The sequence below is a fragment of the Lutra lutra genome, chromosome 17, assembly GCF_902655055.1.
Source record: "Lutra lutra chromosome 17, mLutLut1.2, whole genome shotgun sequence".
Classification (NCBI taxonomy): Eukaryota; Metazoa; Chordata; class Mammalia; order Carnivora; family Mustelidae; genus Lutra; species Lutra lutra.
The window spans coordinates 11,415,966-11,437,128 of record NC_062294.1 but is presented as its reverse complement, the minus strand read 5'-3'; the positions used below and the strand labels follow the sequence as shown (position 1 = coordinate 11,437,128).

The window sequence follows — 21,163 nt, the reverse complement described above, 5'->3', positions numbered from 1 at the left end:
GGCCCTTCATCTTTCGTGAAGGAGGCCAAGGGGTGGGAGGCCCCGTCTGGTCCGCCCGTGGCAGCACAGGTGAAGGGGCGCAGTCGTCTGGGCCTGGTGGAGACTGTGCTGCTACTCTATCGCCCGAAGCCTTGTTTCTCCCGCCGCCCCCTGGTTTCTCGGCTTGGCAGTATGGACGGGCTAGGACAGAAGGGTGTCCACAACAGCACTGGATCAACGAAGAACAAAAAGTATGGCGTGAAAATATCAGCTGAGGGGCGCCTGGCTGGCTCAGCCGGTGGAGCACAGGCCTCTTTATCTCTGTGTCCTGAGTTCGAGCCCCATGTTGGTCTTAGAGATTACTTTAAAAAAAAAAAAATATATATATATATATATATATATATATATATATATATATATATAGAAGAAAAAAGAAATACCAGCTGGAAAAGTACTGACTGGAGGTCAAAAGAGCCCACAGTCATCGCAATAAAAAAGGAACTGGGTGAAATCTTGGTGGCAATGGGGGAATATACCTCAAGAAGAGCTCTTCTCTATTGAAAGAATCTAATTCAACCAAGACAGGGTGAATTGGATTGAGTGTGCACTTATTGTTGAGCAAGCCTTGGGGGGCCCATAGCAGAACTTCTCAGCGATCTCCTGAGGTTGCACAGAAAGGTCTTATTGTTGGGAATGGGCTCGGTTATCCTGCTTTGTTGACAGGTTGGTCTCACCAGGAAGGGGCCCACCGTACCTCTCCCTGTGGAGACACTGCTGGGTTTCAATGCGCTTTTCATTCTCCTGGCTGCCTGAGCAAACAGCCATCATTGTTTCCATTGTGAGCTCTTCTCCTCTTGGAGCCAAGCCCAAGTTCAGGGAACATGTGCTTGAGCCCAGCATTTGGCAGCCTGTGTCCCCACTTGGAGTGAATCTCTGTCTTTCCCTTTTTCCTATTAAGACACTTCGCTGAATTTGGAGATTGAAATGAAGTGCTGAACATGCTTAGTGCTAAAAGCTGGTTCCTACCCCCTGCTGCCTTATTCGTATAAGGGGCAAAAAAAAACCACACCCAAATTCAGAACCCTAGTGACTAGGCTAAGACAAGAATTATTTCCATCTCTCTCGTCACCAACATGACTGAGGCCATATGTATCTCAAAGTGTCAATGGACTCAGATTCCTGGAGAAAATTTCTCTTTGCATTATTGACCCAGTTAAGAATTTATGAGAAATCCTACCTCACAGTTGAAAAAAACACCAAGCATCCTAATTTCTGGGACCTCATTTTGTACAACCGGGTGATAGACCAGAAGTCAGATTAAATACTTTCCCCACATCCACACAGATACGAAATAACAGGACTAGGGTTTATTTGTTTCTACATTTTTAAGTTGAGGTATAATGGCATAGAATAAAATGCACAGATCTTCAAGGCAGAGTTTAATGAATTTTGACAAATGTTTATACCCATGTAATCAACACTTCAATCAAAATTTCCATAATCCTAGGGAGTCCCCTTAGGCCTTTTTCCACTCAATGTCCATCCCTCTTCTTCCCCCACCAGGCAACAACCATTCTTTGATTCCTATCCCCGTTGGTTAGTTTTGGGGTTTTAAGAACTAAAAACTGAACGCATGCAACCTTGCCGGCAGCCAAGGAGTCTGTCTCTGCAGATTTTCCTCCCCTTTCCTCCCGACAAGTACTACTTAAGATTTGTTTTGGATCTTGGGATGCCTGGGTGGCTCAGTTGGTTAAGCAGCTGCCTTCGGCTCAGGTCATGATCCCAGCGTCCTGGGATCGAGTCCCACATCGGGCTCCTTGCTCGGCGGGGAGCCTGCTTCTCCCTCTGCCTCTGCCTGCCATTCTGTCTGCCTGTGCTTGCTCTCTCTCCCTCTCTCTCTCTGACAAATAAATAAATAAAATCTTAAAAAAAAAAAAAAAAAAAAAAGATTTGTTTTGGATCCATCTGGACAGCCTTCCAGGAAGTCCGTCTTAACCGCAGTACAGACACATTTAGGTTTAAAGGGATTCATGTTTTAGGAGAGATGAAGGCCAACTATGATTCTTCAGCATGTTGTACAAAAAGAACGCTTCTTTCTGGAAAGTCAAGTTTTCTTCAATGAATTTGCTTTCTTGACTCTTTCCGTGTCCCACCTCCCCTTCAGGATAGCTGGCTTTGTATCTGTCGGAAGAGCTGGCCGAGCCCTTGTGAGCGAGCACATGTCCGCCATCTTTCAACGGAGAAGCCACTTCCTAGTCCTGGTCACCTTCCTGCTGTGCGGGGCCTCCTCTTCCCAGCTCATCTGGCCTCTCCACACAGCATCCCAAGAGGACAGGGCTAGTTGAAAATCTAATGCTGTCCTCAGCCACTTAACTAGCGTGCAAGGAAACTGAGTTTTAGAAACTGGAAAAATTGGGTGAAGGCTTGCTCAGAACACTGCTTCCAGGCCAACAAACGGAGCCAAGGCCCAGGTGTAGGCAGCTTTCCACCAGCCACAGACACGACCCAGTCCGATGGGGCCTGCTTCCCTTCCAAGCCGAGCACGGCAGCCACGGAGGGTCATTTTCTCCGTAGTAGCTTCGTTTCCCCAGACGGTGAGCTAATGCTTGGCACTGGCAAACTCCATAAAATGAGGCAGTTAGGCCCGTGCTTTCAGGCAGAAATGACTGCATGGAATATATGCACACAATTATTTCAATCAAGCCACATGTTAAAAATTCTAAAGAAAAAGAATAAAAATGAGGCACACATAGACATAACATTAGAATCCACTTGCGAACCCAGAACAAAGCAGCAATGCTGGAGGCATACAAGCCCCTCTGGAGCCAAACTCCATAAGACGGTTTGTTAGATGAGTCTGCGGAATTACAAGCAGAGGTGCCAAAAATAGTCTGGAGAGTCTCTCGTCCCTACACAATGTCACTTCTGAGTATTTCCTGGGGTTTTTGAGACTTTTTTTTTTCCATTTTGTAAATTTCTAAAACAGGCATGATATTAACATTGTTCAAAATTAAAAAATAACAAAATACAAGGGGTCTTCGGTAAGAAGTCTCCCTCTCCCTCCTGGGCCCCAGGCATTCCCTTACCCTCCCATGGGCCCTGCGTTTAGTGGTTAGTGGCTTCTTGTACTGAGTCAGAGATAGTCTGGCATATACAAGTAAAACACAGATATAAATTTCTCACTCTTCTTTTTTATAGAAATGGAATTTACTAACGCTCTCCTGTATTTTGCTTTTCTTTTTTCTTTGCACTCACTGTATTTAGAAACAGAACCTTGAAGATGGATTTCAATAAAGAAAAACTATATGTTCATTTACCAATTCACCCAGCAAATCCTACTTCTTTTTTTTTTTTTTTTTAAAGATTTTTTATTTATTCATTTGACAGACAGAGATCACAAGTAGGCAGAGAGGCAGGCAGAGAGAGAGGAGGAAGCAGGCTCCATGCTGAGCAGAGAGCCCGATGCGGGGCTCGATCCCAGGACCCTGAGATCATGACCCGAGCCGAAGGCAGCGGCTTAACCCACTGAGCCACCCAGGCGCCCCAGCAAATCCTACTTCTAAAAATGTATCCAAAGATACCCTGGCGAAAATACAAAATACTGTATGGAGGCTCATAACAGAGCATTTCGAAAAGCAAGAAGGAAATGACCACCAATTACTAATAAAAATTGCTGGTCAGTGCTGGACCAAGGGACAAACGAGAGGGAGAGGACGGGCGATGTCTCTGAATGTACCTTGCTTTTACCCCTGATTTTTTTTTTTACTGGTTTTAACTCTGGAATCATATAAATACTTTACATAATTTTTTGAAAAGCCACTCCCCCCTTCCCCCCAAATAGAAAAGCCAAATGAAACAAAGTTAACTGTGTATAGATTTGGAAGAGGAGCAATTTCAAGTGACTTTATTTTTAAGGATTTTATTTATTTGAGACAGAGAGACAGACAGACAGACAGCATGAGCGGGGGAGGGGCAGAGGCAGAGGGAGAAGCAGACTCCCACCCAGCAGAAGCTCCATCCTAGGACCCCAAGATCACAGCCTGAGCTGAAGGCAGATGATTAACTGACTGAGCCACCAGGCGTCCCCTCAAGTGACTTTAAAACACAATCCCTAGATGAGGGCTTCTCACCTTCAGCACTACTGACATCTTGGGCCAGATCATTCTTTGTGATGGGGTGTGGCCCCACGCAAGCCCCATGGCAGCTGCACTTGAAGCAAAACTTTGGCTGTACGGTCACGCATCATTGCTGGGAGAATTAAGTGCCCCGTGTGCAAGTCCGCTGGGAGAGTTTGCGAATGTAGGAGGAGAGGACAGCTGGGCCACAGCCGCCCTTCCATCTGATGGAGAAGTACCAGGGTTGGTCAGGAGGCAGAGGGAGCGAGGACATGCGAGCAGGAGGTGTTATGATAAGGGCGAAGGGAGGGATGAGGCAGCTAAGCAGACTGGGGATTGGCTAGTTTGATTCATTTCAGTGGCGCCTGAGGCACAAGGGCTGTCCCTGGTTTTCCCGACCGCGAGCCGGGTGAGGAGCAGGTGAGGAGCGCAGGCGGCCAGCGTGAGCGCCCCACGCAGCAGGTGGCTGGGCTATGAGCTTTGCAGTGCACGGCCGGGATCTTTTACTCTCGCCGGGAGTCGGCTAGACTCCTAGAGGCAGTCTCTTCAGGGTAAGGGAGGCCCCAGATGTCAAAGCGTCAGACGCACGTGGTTAACACAGGGAGGACGACTGGAAACTTGCACCTGTTTTCTGCTGGACTGAGCCGGGCTGCCTTTTCTCTTTGCCGATTTTAATCTGTGCCCTTTCACTGACATAAATGGTAACTTTGACAGCTTCGGTGTGTTCTGTGAGTCTGTCCAGTGGCTCGTCAAACCTGAGGGTGGTCTTGGGGATCCCTGACCCGGCTGCCAAAACCATTAGGTGAAAGGATGATAGGGAACTTCACGGTGGGAGAGAGAAGGCTGACACCACTGAACCCACTGCTCGGTCACCGAACATGGGGCAACCAGATGTTCCTCTTCACATTGTGCAACAGGTGTATGCAGAATCGCTTAAGAAGTTTTCTTTCTTTTTTGAAGATTTTATTCATTTATTTGAGAGAGGGAGAAAGAGAAAGAAAGAGAGAGAGCGCGTGCGTGTGAGCGAGTGCATGGGGGTTGGGGGGTGCACTATTCTATTTTTGTGTCCGTTTAAAATTTTCTCAACATGTTTTAAAAGGGTAGAAAAAAATTAATTTAAAAATTAGAAGCATCCATAAAAATCCTCGAGAAGAACACAGGCAGCAACCTCTGTGACCTCAGCCGCAGCAACTTCTTGCTAGGCATGTCTCTAAAGGCAAGGGAAGCAAGGGCAAAAAAGAACTATTGGTACTTCATCAAGACAAAAAGCTTTTGCACAGCAAAGGAAACAGTCGACAAAACCAAACAACAACCAACAGGAAGGGAGAAGTTATTTCCAAATGTCTTATCAGATAAACGGCTAGTACCCAAAATCTAGAACTTATGAAGCTCAACACCCAAAGAACAAATAATCCAATCAAGAAATGGGCAGAGGGGGCGCCTGGGTGGCTCAGTGGGTTAAGCCGCTGCCTTCGGCTCAGGTCATGATCCCAGGGTCCTGGGATCGAGCTCTGCATTGGGCTCTCTGCTTAACAGGGAGCCTGCTTCCTCCTCCTCCTCCTCCTCCTCCTCTCTCTCTCTCTCTGCCTGCCTCTCTGCCTACTTGTGATCTCTGTCAAATAAATAAATAAAATCTTAAAAAAAAAAAAAAAAAAGAAATGGGCAGAAGACATGAACAGACATTTCTGCAAAGAAGACATTCAGATGGCCAACAGACACATGAAAAAGTGCTCCACATCACTTGGCATCAGGGAAATACAAATCAAAACCTCAATGAGATACCACCTCACACCAGTCGGAATGGCTAAAATTAACCAGTCAGGAAATGAGCAGGTGTTGGCGAGGATGCGGAGAAAGGGGAAACCTCCTACACTGTTGGTGGGAACGCACGCTGGTGCAGCCACTCTGGCAAACAGTATGAAGGTTCCTCAAAAAGTTGAATGACCTATGACCCAATGACCCAGCAATCACACTACTGGGTATTTACCCCAAAGATACAAATGTAGTGATCTGAAGGGGCACCTGCACCCCAGTATTTATAGCAGCAATGTCCACAACAGGCAAACTATGGAAAGAGCCCAGATGTCCACTGGCAGATGGACAGACAAAGAAGATGTGGTGTATATATACAATGAAATACTACTCAGCCACCAAAAATATCAAATCTAACCATTTGCAATGATGTAGATGAAACTAGAGGGTATTATGCTGAGTGAAATAAGTCAATCAGAGAAAGACAATCACCATATGATCTCACTCATATGTAGAATTTAAGAAACAAAACAGAGAATCATGGGGGAAGGGACGGAAAAGTAAAAAAAGATGAAATCAGAGAAGGAGACAAACCATAAAAGACTATTAATCATAGGAAACAAACTGAAGGTTGCAGGAGGGGAGGCGGTAGGGGGCTGGGGTAACGGGTGATGGGCATTAAGGAGGGTATATGACATAATGAGCACTGGGTATTTATAAGACTGAGGAGGGGTGCTAGGTGGCTCAGTCGGTTGGGTGTCTGCCTTCAGCTCAGATCATGATCCTGGAAACTCGGGATTAAGTCCCATATTGGGCTCCCTGCTCAGTGGGGAGCCTGCTTCTCTCTCTGCCGCTCATCCTGCTCTTGCTGTCTCCTAAGTAAATACAATCTTTTTTTTTTTTTAAAAAGATTGTATTTATTTATTTGACAGACAGAGATCACAAATAGGCAGAGAGGCAGGCAGGGAGAGGAGGGGAAGCAGGCTCCCTGCTGAGCAGAGAGCCCGATACGGGGCTTGATCCCAGGACCCCGGGACCATCCAAGCCAAAGGCAGAGGCTTTAACCCACTGAGCCACCCAGGTGCCCCATAAATAAAATCTTAAAAAAAAAGATTGATGAATCACTCAACTCCACTTCTGAAAATAATAATGTACTATATGTTAATTGAATTTAAATAAAAAATAAAAATAAGGGACGCCTGGGTGGCTCAGTTGGTTAAGCAGCTGCCTTCGGCTCAGGTCATGATCCCAGCGTCCTGGGATCGAGTCCCGCATCAGGCTCCTTGCTCGTCAGGGAGCCTGCTTCTCCCTCTGCCTCTGCCTGCCATTTTGTCTGCCTGTGCTCGCTCTCTCTCCCTCTCTCTCTCTCTGACAAATAAATAAATAAAATCTTAAAAAAAAAATAAATATAAATAAAAAGTAGAAGCAGTTATCAAATATGGGTTAAGAAACACGAGTTAAAAACACATGATCTAATTAAATGTATGAAATTTGAGAACCTCCCAATATTTCAGAGAGGTGATTTTAAGGCATAGGTGAGAAGGTAAGGGTTTTAAGAGGTTAAAGTAAAGGGTAGGAAGTTGGAAGTCCGAGCACCCCTTTCAGGTCTTGAGAAAACAGGTGGAGCCCAAGGTGAAGCTGCCTTTTGTCTGAAGCCTTCAGGGTTTTCCCAGCTTCTGCTCTAAAGTCTAAATGTAGGGGTGGTTTTTGTATTTAGGGGTTTTCTTGGTACTGATTTGACAAATCTACCACAAAACCTTGGAATAAAAAGATACCACTTCCTTATATTCTTTTTTTTTTTTTTAATTTATTTGACAGAGAGAGATCACAAGTAGACGGAGAGGCAGGCAGAGAGAGAGAGAGAGGGAAGCAGGCTCCCTGCTGAGCAGAGAGCCCGACGCGGGCCTCGATCCCAGGACCCTGAGATCATGACCTGAGCCGAAGGCAGCGGCTTAACCCACTGAGCCACCCAGGTGCCCACTTCCTTATATTCTCATACAAATCTTTAACTTTTAAAGACCATCTCATAAGAGAGAGAGAAGCATAATCTTCTGTGGATAAGAGCTCCTGCTAGTTGTTACCATAACTGCTGTCATAAACATGGGATTTGGGGTCAGGTAAAGAATCTCCCCAATTAAAGCAGCATATGGGAGAGCCTGGTCTTCAGGGTGTGATGTTTCTGCCTGCTATCTAAAAAGATTTCTTGGGGCACCTGGGTGGCTCAGTCAGTTAAACATCTGACTCTTGGTTTCAGCTCAGGTCATGATCTCGTGGCTACAGGATCGAGCCCCACATTGGGCTCTGTGCTCAGTGCAGAGTTGACTTCAGATTCTCTCTCCCCCTCTCTCTGCTCACTCACTCTCTCAAATAAATAAAATCTTTAATAAATAATTAAAAAAAAAGATTTCTTATGGAAAAAAATTCAAGGATAATTTGTTAGGACAAAAATGTTTTACTTCCATCATTAAAAAAAATTTAAGAACATATGTTCACATACAAACTAGTACAAAAATGTTCACAGCAGCACTATTCATAATAGCTCCAAAGTGCCAAGAACCCTAGTGCCCATCAACTGATGACTGGATAAATAAGATGTGATACATCCACACAACTGAATGTTACATTTTTTTTTTTAAGATTTTATTTATTTGAGAGAGAGAGATCACAAGTAGATGGAGAGGCAGGCAGAGAGAGAGAGAGAGAGGGGGGGGGGGAAGCAGGCTCCCTGCTGAGCGGAGAGCCCGATGCAGGACTCGATCCCAGGACCCTGAGATCATGACCTGAGATGAAGGCAGCGGCTTAACCCACGGAGCCACCCAGGCGCCCTGAATGTTACTTTTATTCCACAGAAAGGAACACAGTACTGGTCTGTGCAGATTCTTGCTATCGCATCACGAATCTTGAACACATTATGTTCAGTGAGAGAAGCCAGTCACAAAAGACCATGTATTCTGTGATTCCATTTATATGAAATGTTCAGAATAGGCAAATCTCTAGAGACAGAAAGTAGATGCTGGTTGCCCTAGGGCTGGGTGGGGGTGGGGCTGAGGGAAAATGGGCAGTGGCTGCAAATGGGCACCCTACTGGGTTGATAAGTGTCCCTTCCCCCAAATTTAGAACAAAAATGTTCCAAAATTGATTGTGGTGATGGCTGTGCAACTTTGTGGATAAACTAAAAGCCACTAAATTGTATAATTTAAATGGGTAAATTGTATGGAATGTAAATTATATTCCAATAAAGCTGTTATTAAAAAAACATTCAGGGGTGCCTGGGTGGCTCAGTGGGTTAAGCTTCTGCCTTCAGCTTAGGTCATGATCCCAGGGTTCTGGGATCGAGACCCACATTGGGCTCTCTGCTGAGCAGGGAGTGTGCTTCTCCCTCTCTCTCTCTGCCTGCCTCTCTGCCTACTTGTGATCTCTGTCAAATAAATAAATAAAATCTTAAAAAAAAAATTCAAAGCTATACAAAAATGGTGGGCACCTGGCTGCCTCAGTCAGTGGAACACATGACTCTTGATCTTGGGGTTGTGAGTCTGAGCCCCATGTTGGGTGCAGAGATTACTTAAAAATAAAATCTTAAGGAGGTGGTTGGGGGATTGTGGTAACTGGGGGATGGGCATTAAGGAGGCACCAGAGGTAGTGAGCGCTAGGTGTTCTAGGCAACTGAGAAATCACTAAATTCTCCCTCTGAAAGCAGTAATACAGGATATGTTAACTAAAATGAATTTATATAAAAAGTTAAAAAATAAAATCTTAAAAAAAAAAAGGCTGAAGAACTTTGAGAAGGATCTTGAATAATCCCAACAGGGAGAACTTCCCTTGCTGTCAGTGACTGAAGGTATGGAGAGGCCGAGAGTTAAATATTACATGTTGGTTGCTAGGTCTGCTGCCGATCTGCTATACAGACTTTTGGCCTTTTATTTTTTTATTTTATTTTTTTAAAAAGATTTTATTTTATTTTTTTGACAGACAGAGATCACAAGTAGGCAGAGAGGCAGGCAGAGAGAGAGGGGAAAGCAGGCTCCCCACTAAGCCAAGAGCCCGACGTAGGGCTCGATCCCAAGACCCTGGGATCATGACCTGAGCTGAAGGCAGAGGCTTTAACGCACTGAGCCACCCAGGCGCCCCAAACTTTTGGCCTTTTAGACAGAACTCTTTCAGTTGCAAGCTACAGAAAACCTACTCAACCAGGCTGAACCAAAATAATACAAATTTAAGTCACGTACTTGGGAGTCCAGGGTGAGCAGGGGCATCCAGACAAGGTCACGGGAACAGATTTCCTTCTTGACTGCTTACATTCTCAAGCTCCCCGTTGCTGTGTGATGGCAAAAGCAGCCACAGGTGGTCCCACGACTCTGTGGCCTTTAGAGCTCCTGGTACAAGAGAGAGACTCTTCCCTGCTAGCTCTCGCAGCAGTTCCGGGATTGTCGGGCTGGCTCCCACTCTCACAGCCAGGGAGAAAGGTCTGCTTCAGCCAAGTGCCGTGGGTAAAGCAGGAAAGGGTATTTCTCCCAGGAAGAAAGGCTGGGTAGAGAAAACCCGTCCACAACACCAAAGGAAGCGCTAAAACGTGCAGATCTGAACATCATCTCCATCCCATAAACACTTGCCAAAGCAAGAACACACAAAACACAGCAACCACAGAGTCCTTTTAAAGCATCCCTTTCCACGTTCCTATTCCATTATTTTAGAGAAGCAATAACACACGAGTCAGCACAGATGCGAAGGTCATCAGCTAGATGCCATTTCAGCAGAGAGCGTGACTTCAGTCAAGGATAGCCTGTTCCATGTTCCAGAGTTCTGTCTGAAGTGATAGTTCACTCTGGTAGATGGCAGATCTTTTTTTTGCCTGACTCGGCCACAAGAAAAGCTCCGTTTTGTCCAGCACCAAAGAAAGCAGCGGTCCAGTGTGAAGAGCCGGAAAACTCTGCCACCAACATGCTTGATGCAGTTTGCCCTTCTTATTTGAACTGGTGATAATCTGGTGGGTTTCGGATCCAGGATCCAAAGGCCTGCTTTCGGAGCGCACTCCAGGCTTCCTGGTAAGCAGACGCGGCCTCCTTGTACTCGTGGTATGTCTCCAGCTTCCGCAGCCTAAAGCACACACACCAGCAAGCACACGGGTTCTCCATGATCAGCTCAGCAGGGCGGCCAACTGAGCCAGCGGCCGGACAGATTTCTAACCAGAGACCTAGGAACAGAGCTAGGAACGGGAGGATTTTGTATGCTTTCCTACAGCAACTCTATTGTAAGAAACTCACTAGAAAGCAACATGGATTGAAACAGGTGATAATAATGCTAGTCTTGTTTGGTCCTGGTGGAATCAGACAAATAACTACTTTTTGGCTTAAAGTGTTCCGGGAAATGGCTTACTGCAAAGAAGTCCCCTTCCCTGTAAGACTCACAGATGCCCGCTAGGCCTACCTATGACAGATGCTCCAAACTCCCATTCTGTCTCAGCGACTAGCTGAACTGTTTGTACATTACACCAAACTGGACAAAATTCTTGCTTCTGTGACCAACATTAGTTATGCTTCTGTCCTTCTCCCAGGCCCTGAACTCTGATCCACCCTCAGCCTGAGCCAGCATCAGAATGTGTAGTGAGCCCTTCTTAACAAACTATCCCCCCAGCGCCCCCCACCCCACCGAGAATCGACTGATCCCGTCCACCTGTCCCCTCACCCTGACCGAGTCTCCCATGCCCCCTTCCCGCTTCTTTCTAGCCTTGCTCACGGCTCCCCACAAAGGAAGGCTCTTTCCCACCTGCCCTGGAGGCTTACAAACCAAACGACCTCCACGCCCTCACTTTGGCATCAATCCTGCTGCTGCTCTAACGGCCCCTCTCTTACCGCAGTGATCCTCTGGAATCAAGTTTCTCCTGATCTTAGTTCAGAGTTGTTTTCACTGACACACAAAATGTCTGGAACCCGCCCCCTGGTCAGTTTGATTCATTTTTCTAGATAAAAAACCGAGCAAATGGACTGCAGGGCAGCATTACCGACTATAGTGTGCACAGTGGTGACAGCAAGGGGCTAGCCTGCTCGGGGAGAAGTTTCTAGCAATGCCTCAGCTTCCCCACTGTACACAGAATGATAAAGAATTTGGCAGGTCTTGCTGTCAGTTGCTGAGACGGAACCTCCAAACCTTCTCAATTTTCCTGGGGGCAGGAACGTCTTTGTTTTTCATGGTTGGACCCCTGTGATTACCCGAGTTTACACTAAACGAGGTGACTCCTGGTGGGCCCTAACCGATCAGGGTGCGGCTGCCATGCCAGAAAGACTAACCACAGAGTACAGTGGGTTATCCTATCGGTCTGATCTCCTGACCGGAGGGGGAGATTGCGAATGAGTTCAGTCACATCACGTGGCCAACGATTCGGTCAGGCTGACTTAATGAAACCAGCGAAAACTCTGGACACTGAAACTTGGGTCCCCCTTCTGGCTGGTGATACAAGTGATGTGCTGGGGGGGTGACCCTTCTTTTAGCTGGTTCACAATACAAAGGAATTGTTCAGTACAGTGCTTTCCTGAATTCATGAGTTGTTCTAGTGAGTCTGTAGGTAGTGGTCAGAAGCCTGAGCGTCTTGTGGCTGACGTATGAAGTGAGGGGCACCGACCTCCGGTAGTTAGTGTCTGAACTGTCCCACCCAGCTGTGCCAGCAGCAGACTGAGAGTTCTCTACATTCCTGCTTGGTGGCAATTTCATTCATGGAGCTGCAGCTCACAACCACTGATGTGAGCAGAAGAGAATTGAGTGACGCTCCTAACACACTCTACTCTCCCCAAACCCTCATATGTCAGCCTTGCTCTCCATGTGGAGGAGGGTGAAAGGAGAGCCTGGAACAGGCCAAACCCCGATTCCTCCCCACCTCCCCAATATCCTCTGTAACAGCACCACTAAGCCAACCATCCTGCACACCTCAGATGTGCGTTGGCGATCAGAGCCCCAGAGAGAGAGGAGCGCACGAGCGGTAATTAAGTGCCCACGGACTCCCACCAAGGCTTCCTGCCTTTCGTAAGGCAGAATTAACCCACAAATCTTCCTAAATATGAAAAAACATGGGTCAACAGCGTCACCTGAGGGAGTCTGGCCACTTGTCCTCCGAAATACTGCTTAGCAGTTTCTGGAATGATCTAAAGAGTTCCACTTTGCTAATCCGGGATCTGTTTGGAAGCAGAAGACAAAGAGGTTTATTAGAAGTGCTGAGCGCGTACCAGCCCCTCCGAGATGCTGGGCTTCACATGGAGCTTTCTTATGTTTGAATGCACCAGGGCCCCATTTCTACCTGTTCTTCACATGAAGGACATCTAGACCTGATTAGGGTGAGGGAGAAAAAGCAATCTCATCTTTTTTTTTTTTTTTTTTAAGATTTCATTTATTTATTTATTTGACAGAGATCACAAGTAGGCAGAGAGGAGGAAGCAGGCTCCCTGCTGAGCAGAGAGCCCAATGTGGGGCTCAATCCCAGGACCTGGGATCATGACCTGAGCTGAAGGCAGAGGCTTTAACCCACTGAGCCACCCAGGCGCCCAGCAATCTCATCTTAAGAAGTGTCATCAGGGGACGCCTGGGTGGCTCAGTTGGTTGGACGACTGCCTTCGGCTCAGGTCATGATCCCGGAGTCCCGGGATCGAGTCCCACATTGGGCTCCCAGCTCCATGGGGAGTCTGCTTCTCCCTCTGACCTTCTCCTCCCTCATGCTCTCTCTCACTGTCTCGCTCTCAAATAAATAAATAAAATTAAAAAAAAAAAAAAAAAAAAAGAAGTGTCATCAGCAGGGGCGCCTGGGTGGCTCAGTGGGTTAAAGCCTCTGCCTTCGACTCAGGTCATGATCCCAGGGTCCTGGGATCGAGCCCCGTGTCGGGCTCTCTGCTCAGTGGGGAGCCTGCTTTCCTTCCTCTCTCTCTCTCTCTCTCTCTCTGCGCCTGCCTCTCTGCCTACTTGTGTTCTCTGTCAAATAAATAAAACAAAAAGAAGTGTCATCAGCAGCAAAATCATCAAGATGACATGCTCATGTGAGGTAAAGGCGGAGATGGCATTACTAAACTCTCTCCAGGACACCCACAGCCACACCGGGCTACCTCTCCTCAAGGGAGCTGAGCTGGTGGGTAATACTGCTCAAGGCACTGCAGTGGTTTCAGCCTCGAGGGCTGTTCCCTGTGGGAGCTATGGTCATAAAGTCCACTTGGATGAGCTCTGGACACAGAGCCTCCTGACTCTTCTCTGGGCACTGTGCGCCTTTGAGGCCAACCCTTGGCTTCCACCACAAAGCCTCATGCAGGCCCCAGTTTGGAACATCAGGCAAAATGAGTGTGGCCAGGCCACCTGGCCACCGGCCCACCAGGGCCTTCTTGCTTTTGGCCATCCATGCTGCCAGGATCTGGCCTGTATGTGCCTCCTTTCCCTCCCTTACACAGCTCCCGAGCTGACTGAGAGTAGGGAAGCATGTCGGCCAACAATGGGTGGTCTCATCCTTACACACCAGAGCCTTCGCTGTTCTCACAGACTGTACCATTAGCTTGGACGCCGTGGCCAAACCGGGATATGTGAAATAGGGAAGTGTACCATCTGTCAAGAAGTTCCCTTACCTGGCTGGCACCTAGGCTACTTAGCAGGGGGCCCTGAGCCCTCACACGCTGCTCTCCCTGGCCCCTCACTGAGCTGGTGTGGCAGCTGGCGCTTGGGAACATAAGGTTCCTCTAACATTTAAAAAAAACAAAAACAAACAAACAAAAAAGCCAAAGCCAAAAAACTAATGAAATTTATTTTGTTAACAGATTAAAGGAGAAATGTAATATAATCGTGAGAAACTCCCCCACCCCATAAATAAATAAGTGAAATCTTAAAAAAAAAAAAAAAAAGCGGGGGGCAGGGTGGAGCTCTGGGTGGCTCAGTTGGTTAAGGGCTGGCTCCTGATTTTGGCTCAGGTCATGGTCTCAGGGTTGTGAGATTGAGCCCTGCATCGGGCACCATGCTCAGGGCAATCTGTTGTCCCTCTCCCTCTGCTCCTGCCCCCTCTCATGCTCTCTCTCTCTCTCAAATAAATAAATAACATCTTTGAAAAATTTTTTGTGAGAAAAAACATGCAGTGAAGCATCTGTTAGAATTCAACATCCACAGAATGATTTAAAACCATTTAGCAAATGAGGATTAGGAAAAAGACAGTATTTATGTCTGTAAGGGATGTCTATAAAAACCTGCAGCAAATTCATGTCCTTAAAATCAGGAATAAGACAAGGGCACTGCTTTTATCCCACGTTACCCAGAAGGTTCTGGCCAGTAAGACAAGAAATAAAAGGAGTAAGGATTAAAACACAAAAACCAAAGTCATTATTTGCCAATGACTGGCAGACTGTCAGTTCTAGCCAGGAGAGTAAATCAAGGAAAAATAAATAAATAAAAGGAATGGAGGGTTGGAAAGGAAATATTTGCAAAAGATCGTTTACTTTGGGGGCGCCTGGGTGGCTCAGTGGGTTAAAGCCTCTGCTTTCGGCTTAGGTCATGATCCCAGGGTCCTGGAATCGAGCCCCGCATCGGGCTCTCTGCTCAGCGGGGAGCCTGCTTTCCTTCCTCTCTCTCTGCCTGCCTCTCTGCCTACTTGTGATCTCTGTCAAACAAATTAAAAAAAAAAAAAAAAAGATCGTTTACTTTGGAAAAAAAAAAAAAGGCAACAGAATTCCCAGATAAATTAGGAGAGTAAGAAGTTAACAAGGTTGCTGGATACAAACATTAGCTGCAACAGGGAAAAACAAAAAACTGATTACAATAGCAGTGAGCAGAAAATGAAATAAAAAGGAATTACTTAAAATAGCATTGTAGGGGACGCCTGGGTGGCTCAGTTGGTTAAGCAGCTGCCTTCGGCTCAGGTCATGATCCCAGCGTCCTGGGATCGAGTCCCACATCGGGCTCCTTACTTGGCGGGGAGCCTGCTTCTCCCTCTGCCTCTGCCTGCCATTCTGTCTACCTGTGCTCGCTCGCTCTCCTCTCTCTCTGACAAATAAATAAAATCTTTAAAAAAAAAAAATAGCATTGTAGTAGCTGACCTCCAAGAGGGTGATTTTTTTTTTTTATAAAGATTTATTTATTTGAGGGGGGTGTGGAGAAAGTACACAGCTGCGTGCACGCACACACAACCCAACACAGGGCTCAATTCCAGGACCCCGAGAGCACGACCTGAGCTAAAATCAAGAGTCACTTATCAAACTGAGCCACCCAGGTGCCCCATGGCGATTTTTTAAAAAACTGATGTATAGTTGACTTACAATGTTATATTAGTTTCAGGTGTATAACACAGTGATTTGACAATTATTTATGTTATGAAACGCTCATCATAGTAAACACAGTTTCTGTCTCTCACCACATGAAGTTATTACAGGATTACTGATTGTACCTCGATGCTGTACTCTTCGTCCTCATGATTTATTTTAGAACTGGAGGTCTGTACTTTTTTTTTTTTGAAGATATTATTTATTTATTTGAGAGCGAGAGAGAAAGAGAGAGTACAAATTAGGGGAGGGGTAGAGGGAGAAGCAGGCTCCCCAAGGAGCAGGAAGCCTCATGTGGGACTTGATCCCAGGATCCCGGGATCATGACCTGAGCTGAAGGCAGAGGCTTAACCAACCGAGCCCCCCAGGCACCCCTGGAAGTCTGTACTTCTTAATCCCCTTCCTCTATTCTGGCCCATCCCGAACCTTTCCCCTCCCCTCTGGCAACCACCAGTCTGTTCTGTATTTCTGAGTCTGTTTCATCATTCTAGGGGATAGGACCATACATCTTACTGTTCAAGAAGTCTAGAGAGTCTTATAGACTCTCTTACAGACTCAACACTTGAGCTGCCCACCCACCCAGAATAGGTAAAGGAGAAACATCAAAAATAAACTAGCGTCTTGCCTGACGCTCCTGCTTCCTTCTGAAACACTGATAGGTGAGCTCCTGAAACTTCTGCTACAGCCCAGGGGCCACTGATGTGCAACTATGCGAGAACATCTGGGTTTATTTTTACAGAGCGTGAATGAAGCATACGAAGGCCTTTCATTCACCAAAACAAGAAGCCTTAGCAATCAACCATTCCTATCCGGAGCTGGAGATGGTTCCCCATCAAGGTGTGTTAAAGAAACACATCACTTAAACCTCCCTGGAAGGAGCCCTAATGGATTCCGTTTACCACCAACATTGTAGTGCAATGTCAAGGCCTCCAGGTTCACCGTAAGAAGCCATCAGTGTGAGTGAGCTTAACAGCTTCTGGAGACCAGGTCTGTAAATGGTTCCAACATTTTTCCCTCGGGAGGAACAAATAGCCCTTTCTCCTATCAATGTTTCCAACCCAAGGCAACGGCCTTGTGAGTAATGTTAAGGTACATATACCTATAAAGACAGAAGGGAGATGCTGGGAACCTCTCCTCTGCTGAAACAGAGCTCCCTCAAGAGAAATAAGACCTTACTGAAGATCTATTCAACAGCAGAACGGAGTGGCCATACTAGTTACTCCTCCGTCAATGAGACCTACTCAGTAATCCCCACTCGGGTCATCTGTGGAGCACAGCAACCCTCCACAGCAATCATGGCAGCTGCCACTCTCCAGGGAGCCCTGGTTCCTTTCAGCAGCAAGGATTACACTCTTGGTATTAGGTTTTCCTCAGGAAAAACATTGCTGGTTGGTGCATCAAGGAGCCAGAAAAGATATACACACAAGTATACTTTCTTTAAGATTACACATTTACATTGGTATTCTTTTTAAAAAAGATTTTATTTATTTGGGAGGGGGCACAGATGGAGAGTGAGAGGGAGAAGCAGCCCCCTGCTGAGCAGGGAGCCCAACACAGGGCTTGATCCCAGGATGCTGGGACCATGACCTGAGCCAAAGGCAGACGCTTAACCAACTGAGCTGCCCAGGCACCCTCTACGTTGGTATTCTTTTTTTTTTTTTTTTTAAAGATTTTATTTATTTATTTGAGACAGAGAATGAGCAGAATGGGGAGGGACAGAGAAAGAGGGAGAAGTAGGCTCCCCACTGAGCAGGGAGCCCGATGCAGGGCTCGATCCCAGGGTCCGGAAATCAGGACCTGAGCCAAGGGCAGAGGCTTAACTGATTGAGCTACTCAGACGCCCCAACATTGGTATTCTTAATCTAGCCTTATCTTTAAGAAACTCAGATGCACTTAGGTTTTCTGTGTTTTTTTTTTTTTTTTTAAATTCCTCATCCTTTTCTTTTATAATCCAGTGAGGCATGTAATGATCTCTCCGGGATCCTCTGGGATGGGAAGAGGATCTGCCACTTACAGGAAGAGTAAAATGAAACCTCTTGAAAATGAGGGTCTGTTATTATTGCATTGTGTGGAAAAGAACACAAAGACTTAAATGAAATATTTTCTTCTTGTATTGCATTAGTATACTAAATGTCTCTACCATCCCAGTCCACGTTCCTGTTCCCCACAGTTCTAAAGAAGGTGGTCCCAGGATACCAGCATGAGGGCATGATCCGTGAGAAAACCTGGGAGTCTTTAGAAGAAACTGACTCTTCCACACAGAATATGAAGCTTCTCTGAAGAAGGGAAGGGGAAATGAATCTTTTTTTTTTTAATAATTTTTTTTTTTAAGATTTTATTTATTTATTTGACAGAGAGAGATCACAAGTAGACGGAGAGGCAGGCAGAGAGAGAGAGAGAGGGAAGCAGGCTTCTTGCTGAGCAGAGAGCCCGATGTGGGACTCGATCCCAGGACCCTGAGATCATGACCTGAGCCGAAGGCAGCGGCTTAACCCACTGAGCCACCCAGGCGCCCCAGGGGAAATCAATCTTAACAAGATGTCTGCCCTAAGCCTGCACTACCTTTGCCAGCACTTCTCACCACATTCGTGGGTGAAACATACTTTTAGTTCCCCTTGCTCTACAGTTGGGGAAACGGAGGCTCAGAGAGGTAAAGTAATTTGCCCAGGGTCACACCCTGGGGAGGAAGCGAACCAGGAATTAAACATCAGTCTCTTGAACTGTAAGGTTTCTGTTTTTGCCCCGCTCTACTTCCTCCCTTACGGAGTCTGCCTTCTAAATGGAGAGACATCTACAGCCTGTCAGAGATCTCAGATCATCTACTCCAGTATCCTCATCTGACAAGAGATGCACGCACGGAGGCCTGGAGAGCAACTGGCCTTGTCCAAAGTCACGTGGATACTGGAGACAGAGAGAGCATGGGAATATGAGGTGCTCCCAGTCAACAGAGAGCGCCAACATACTGGGACAAGCTGCAGAACAGCACTATGGAAATTTGAAAAGAGGACGGTAATTGTGAGCCAGAAGGCAGTAGTAGTTGAGTTGAGGTTTGAAGGTAAAACACACTCTGGTTGGTGGCTAACAGTTGGTCTCCTGAGAGATGCAAACAATGGCCTGGAGCCAGGAGGCCCTTGGGAAATCAGGCAATGGTTTCTTACCTGCGACACTAAAAGTACAAACCACCATAGGAAAAAACCAGATAAAACGGACTTCATCAAAATTTAAAACTTCCGTGCTTTTAAGGACCCTTTCAGAAAGTGAAAAGATAACCCACAGAATTGCAGAAAATATGTTCAAATACATATGTGAAAAAAGACTGGCATCCAGATTATACAAAGAAATGTTTCAACTCAACAATAAAAAGATAAACAAATGGACAAAGGATCAGAATAGGTATTTCTCCAGAGAAGATACACAAATGGCAAATAAAACACGAAAGAATACTCAACATCAAAAGAAGCTCGAACAGTTATTAGGAAAAGGCACATCAAAACCACGAGATAGCTCTCATGCCAGCTAGAGTGGTTCCAATGAAAAAGAGAGGCCACAGTGAGTGTCGTAAAGGATGTCGGGTAACGGAGACGCATCCATTGCTGGTGGGAGTTCAAATTGCTGCAGCTGCTACGGAAAATGTTTGGCAGTTCCTCAAAAAGGAGAAAAGCTAAAAACCCCCAAGGTTATCACAGGACTCAGCAATTCCATGCCACGTTATACCCAGGAGAACTGAAAACATATGCCTGCCTAAGAGCTCATTATATAAATGTTCACAGCAGCACCATTTCCGATAGCCCAAAAGCGAAATAACCCAAATGGCCATGGACAAAAGGACGGATGAACAAAAAGCAGCGGGCAGACCCCCACGAAATACCACAATGGTATATAGGAATGAAGGACTGATACGTGTTACAACACGGACAAGCCTTGAAAACCTTGTGCTAAGTAAAATAAGCCGCATCCTGTATCTTACACAGCAAAATGTCCAGAAAGAACAAATCCACAGAGACATCACATCGATTCATGGATGTCAGGGGCCGGAGTAGGGCCTGGGGAATGACTGCTAAGAGGGGTAGGGCAATGAAGATGTTCTGGAATTAGTGGTAAAGGGTGCCTGCACAGCCACCATCTCCTTCTGTCTCAACCTGCTTACCTGGCCTGAAGGCACCTGATGGCTTTCTTCGTTGTTCCCTGCGGAAAGCCATTGGCAGTGACATCCAGCGGCTGCTCGGGAACTGCGCTCCAGCTGATGGCTGTGCAAAGACAAGATTCTAGAGTTAAAACTCCTCAGTTTCCTGTGAATGTCAGACGTGTTTTCACAAAAATACTTCCCTCTCTCCAAAACAGAGTCAACGGCTGCCACTCTGATGCCCGACCTCCAGAATACAGTGATTTAAAGAGGTTCATCATTCATCATCTTCATTCTAAGATCCAATAACCACTAAGCACTCATTACATGCTGGACACACAGTCAGCGCATGGAACGGAATTTCTCATTTAATCCTTGTAACAATCCCGATAAGAAAATGACACATTGTTTTCTTTACTTTTCTTTTTTTTTTTTTTAAGATTTATTTATTTATTTATTTGACAGAGAGAGAGAGATCACAAGTAGGCAGAGAGGCAGGCAGAGGGGGAGGGGGGGAAGCAGGCTCCCTGCTGATCAGAGAGCCTGATGTGGGGCTCGATCTCAGGACCCTGGGATCATGACCTGAGCCGAAGGCAGAGGCTTAACCCACTGAGCCACTCAGGTGCCCAAACACATTGTTTTCATAAGCATACTCTTGTAATCCCCATTCGAACCCCCCTCCCGCCACGCCAGTAACATCAGTTTGTTCTATAGAGCTAACAGTCTCTCCTTCTTGGGGCACCTGGGTGGCTCAGTCAGTTAAGTGTCTGCCTTTGGCTCAGGTCATGATCCCTGGGACCTGGGATCGAGTCCCGCATTGGGCTCCCTGCTCGGCACGGAGTCTGCTTTTCTCTCCCTCTGCACCTCCCCCTGCTTGTGCACTGTCATATGAATACACAAAATATTAAAAAAAAAAAAAAGACTGTTTC

General features: G+C 46.4%; 1 protein-coding gene across 10 annotated transcripts in view; it reads right to left on the bottom strand.

Annotated features, from left to right (window-relative positions):
• Window positions 1-1,838: 1,838 nt before the first annotated feature.
• Window positions 1,839-21,163, bottom strand: part of ADAT1 (adenosine deaminase tRNA specific 1) — a 32,929-nt gene continuing 13,604 nt past the window's right edge. For 5 of the 10 annotated variants that reach the window (XM_047712318.1, XM_047712322.1, XM_047712320.1 and 2 more), the window contains 4 exons: window positions 20,259-20,358; window positions 12,923-13,009; window positions 10,073-10,940; window positions 4,110-5,304 (listed from right to left, as the gene is read on the bottom strand). In XM_047712318.1, the coding sequence (XP_047568274.1) occupies window positions 10,808-10,940; window positions 12,923-13,009; window positions 20,259-20,358 (320 nt within the window). In that variant the 3' untranslated portion in view covers window positions 4,110-5,304; window positions 10,073-10,807. Of the gene's footprint in view, window positions 2,957-3,533; window positions 5,305-10,072; window positions 11,050-12,922; window positions 13,010-20,258; window positions 20,359-21,163 lie in introns of those variants that run through there. The other 5 variants (XM_047712316.1, XM_047712315.1, XM_047712317.1 and 2 more) reach the window with 5 other exon arrangements.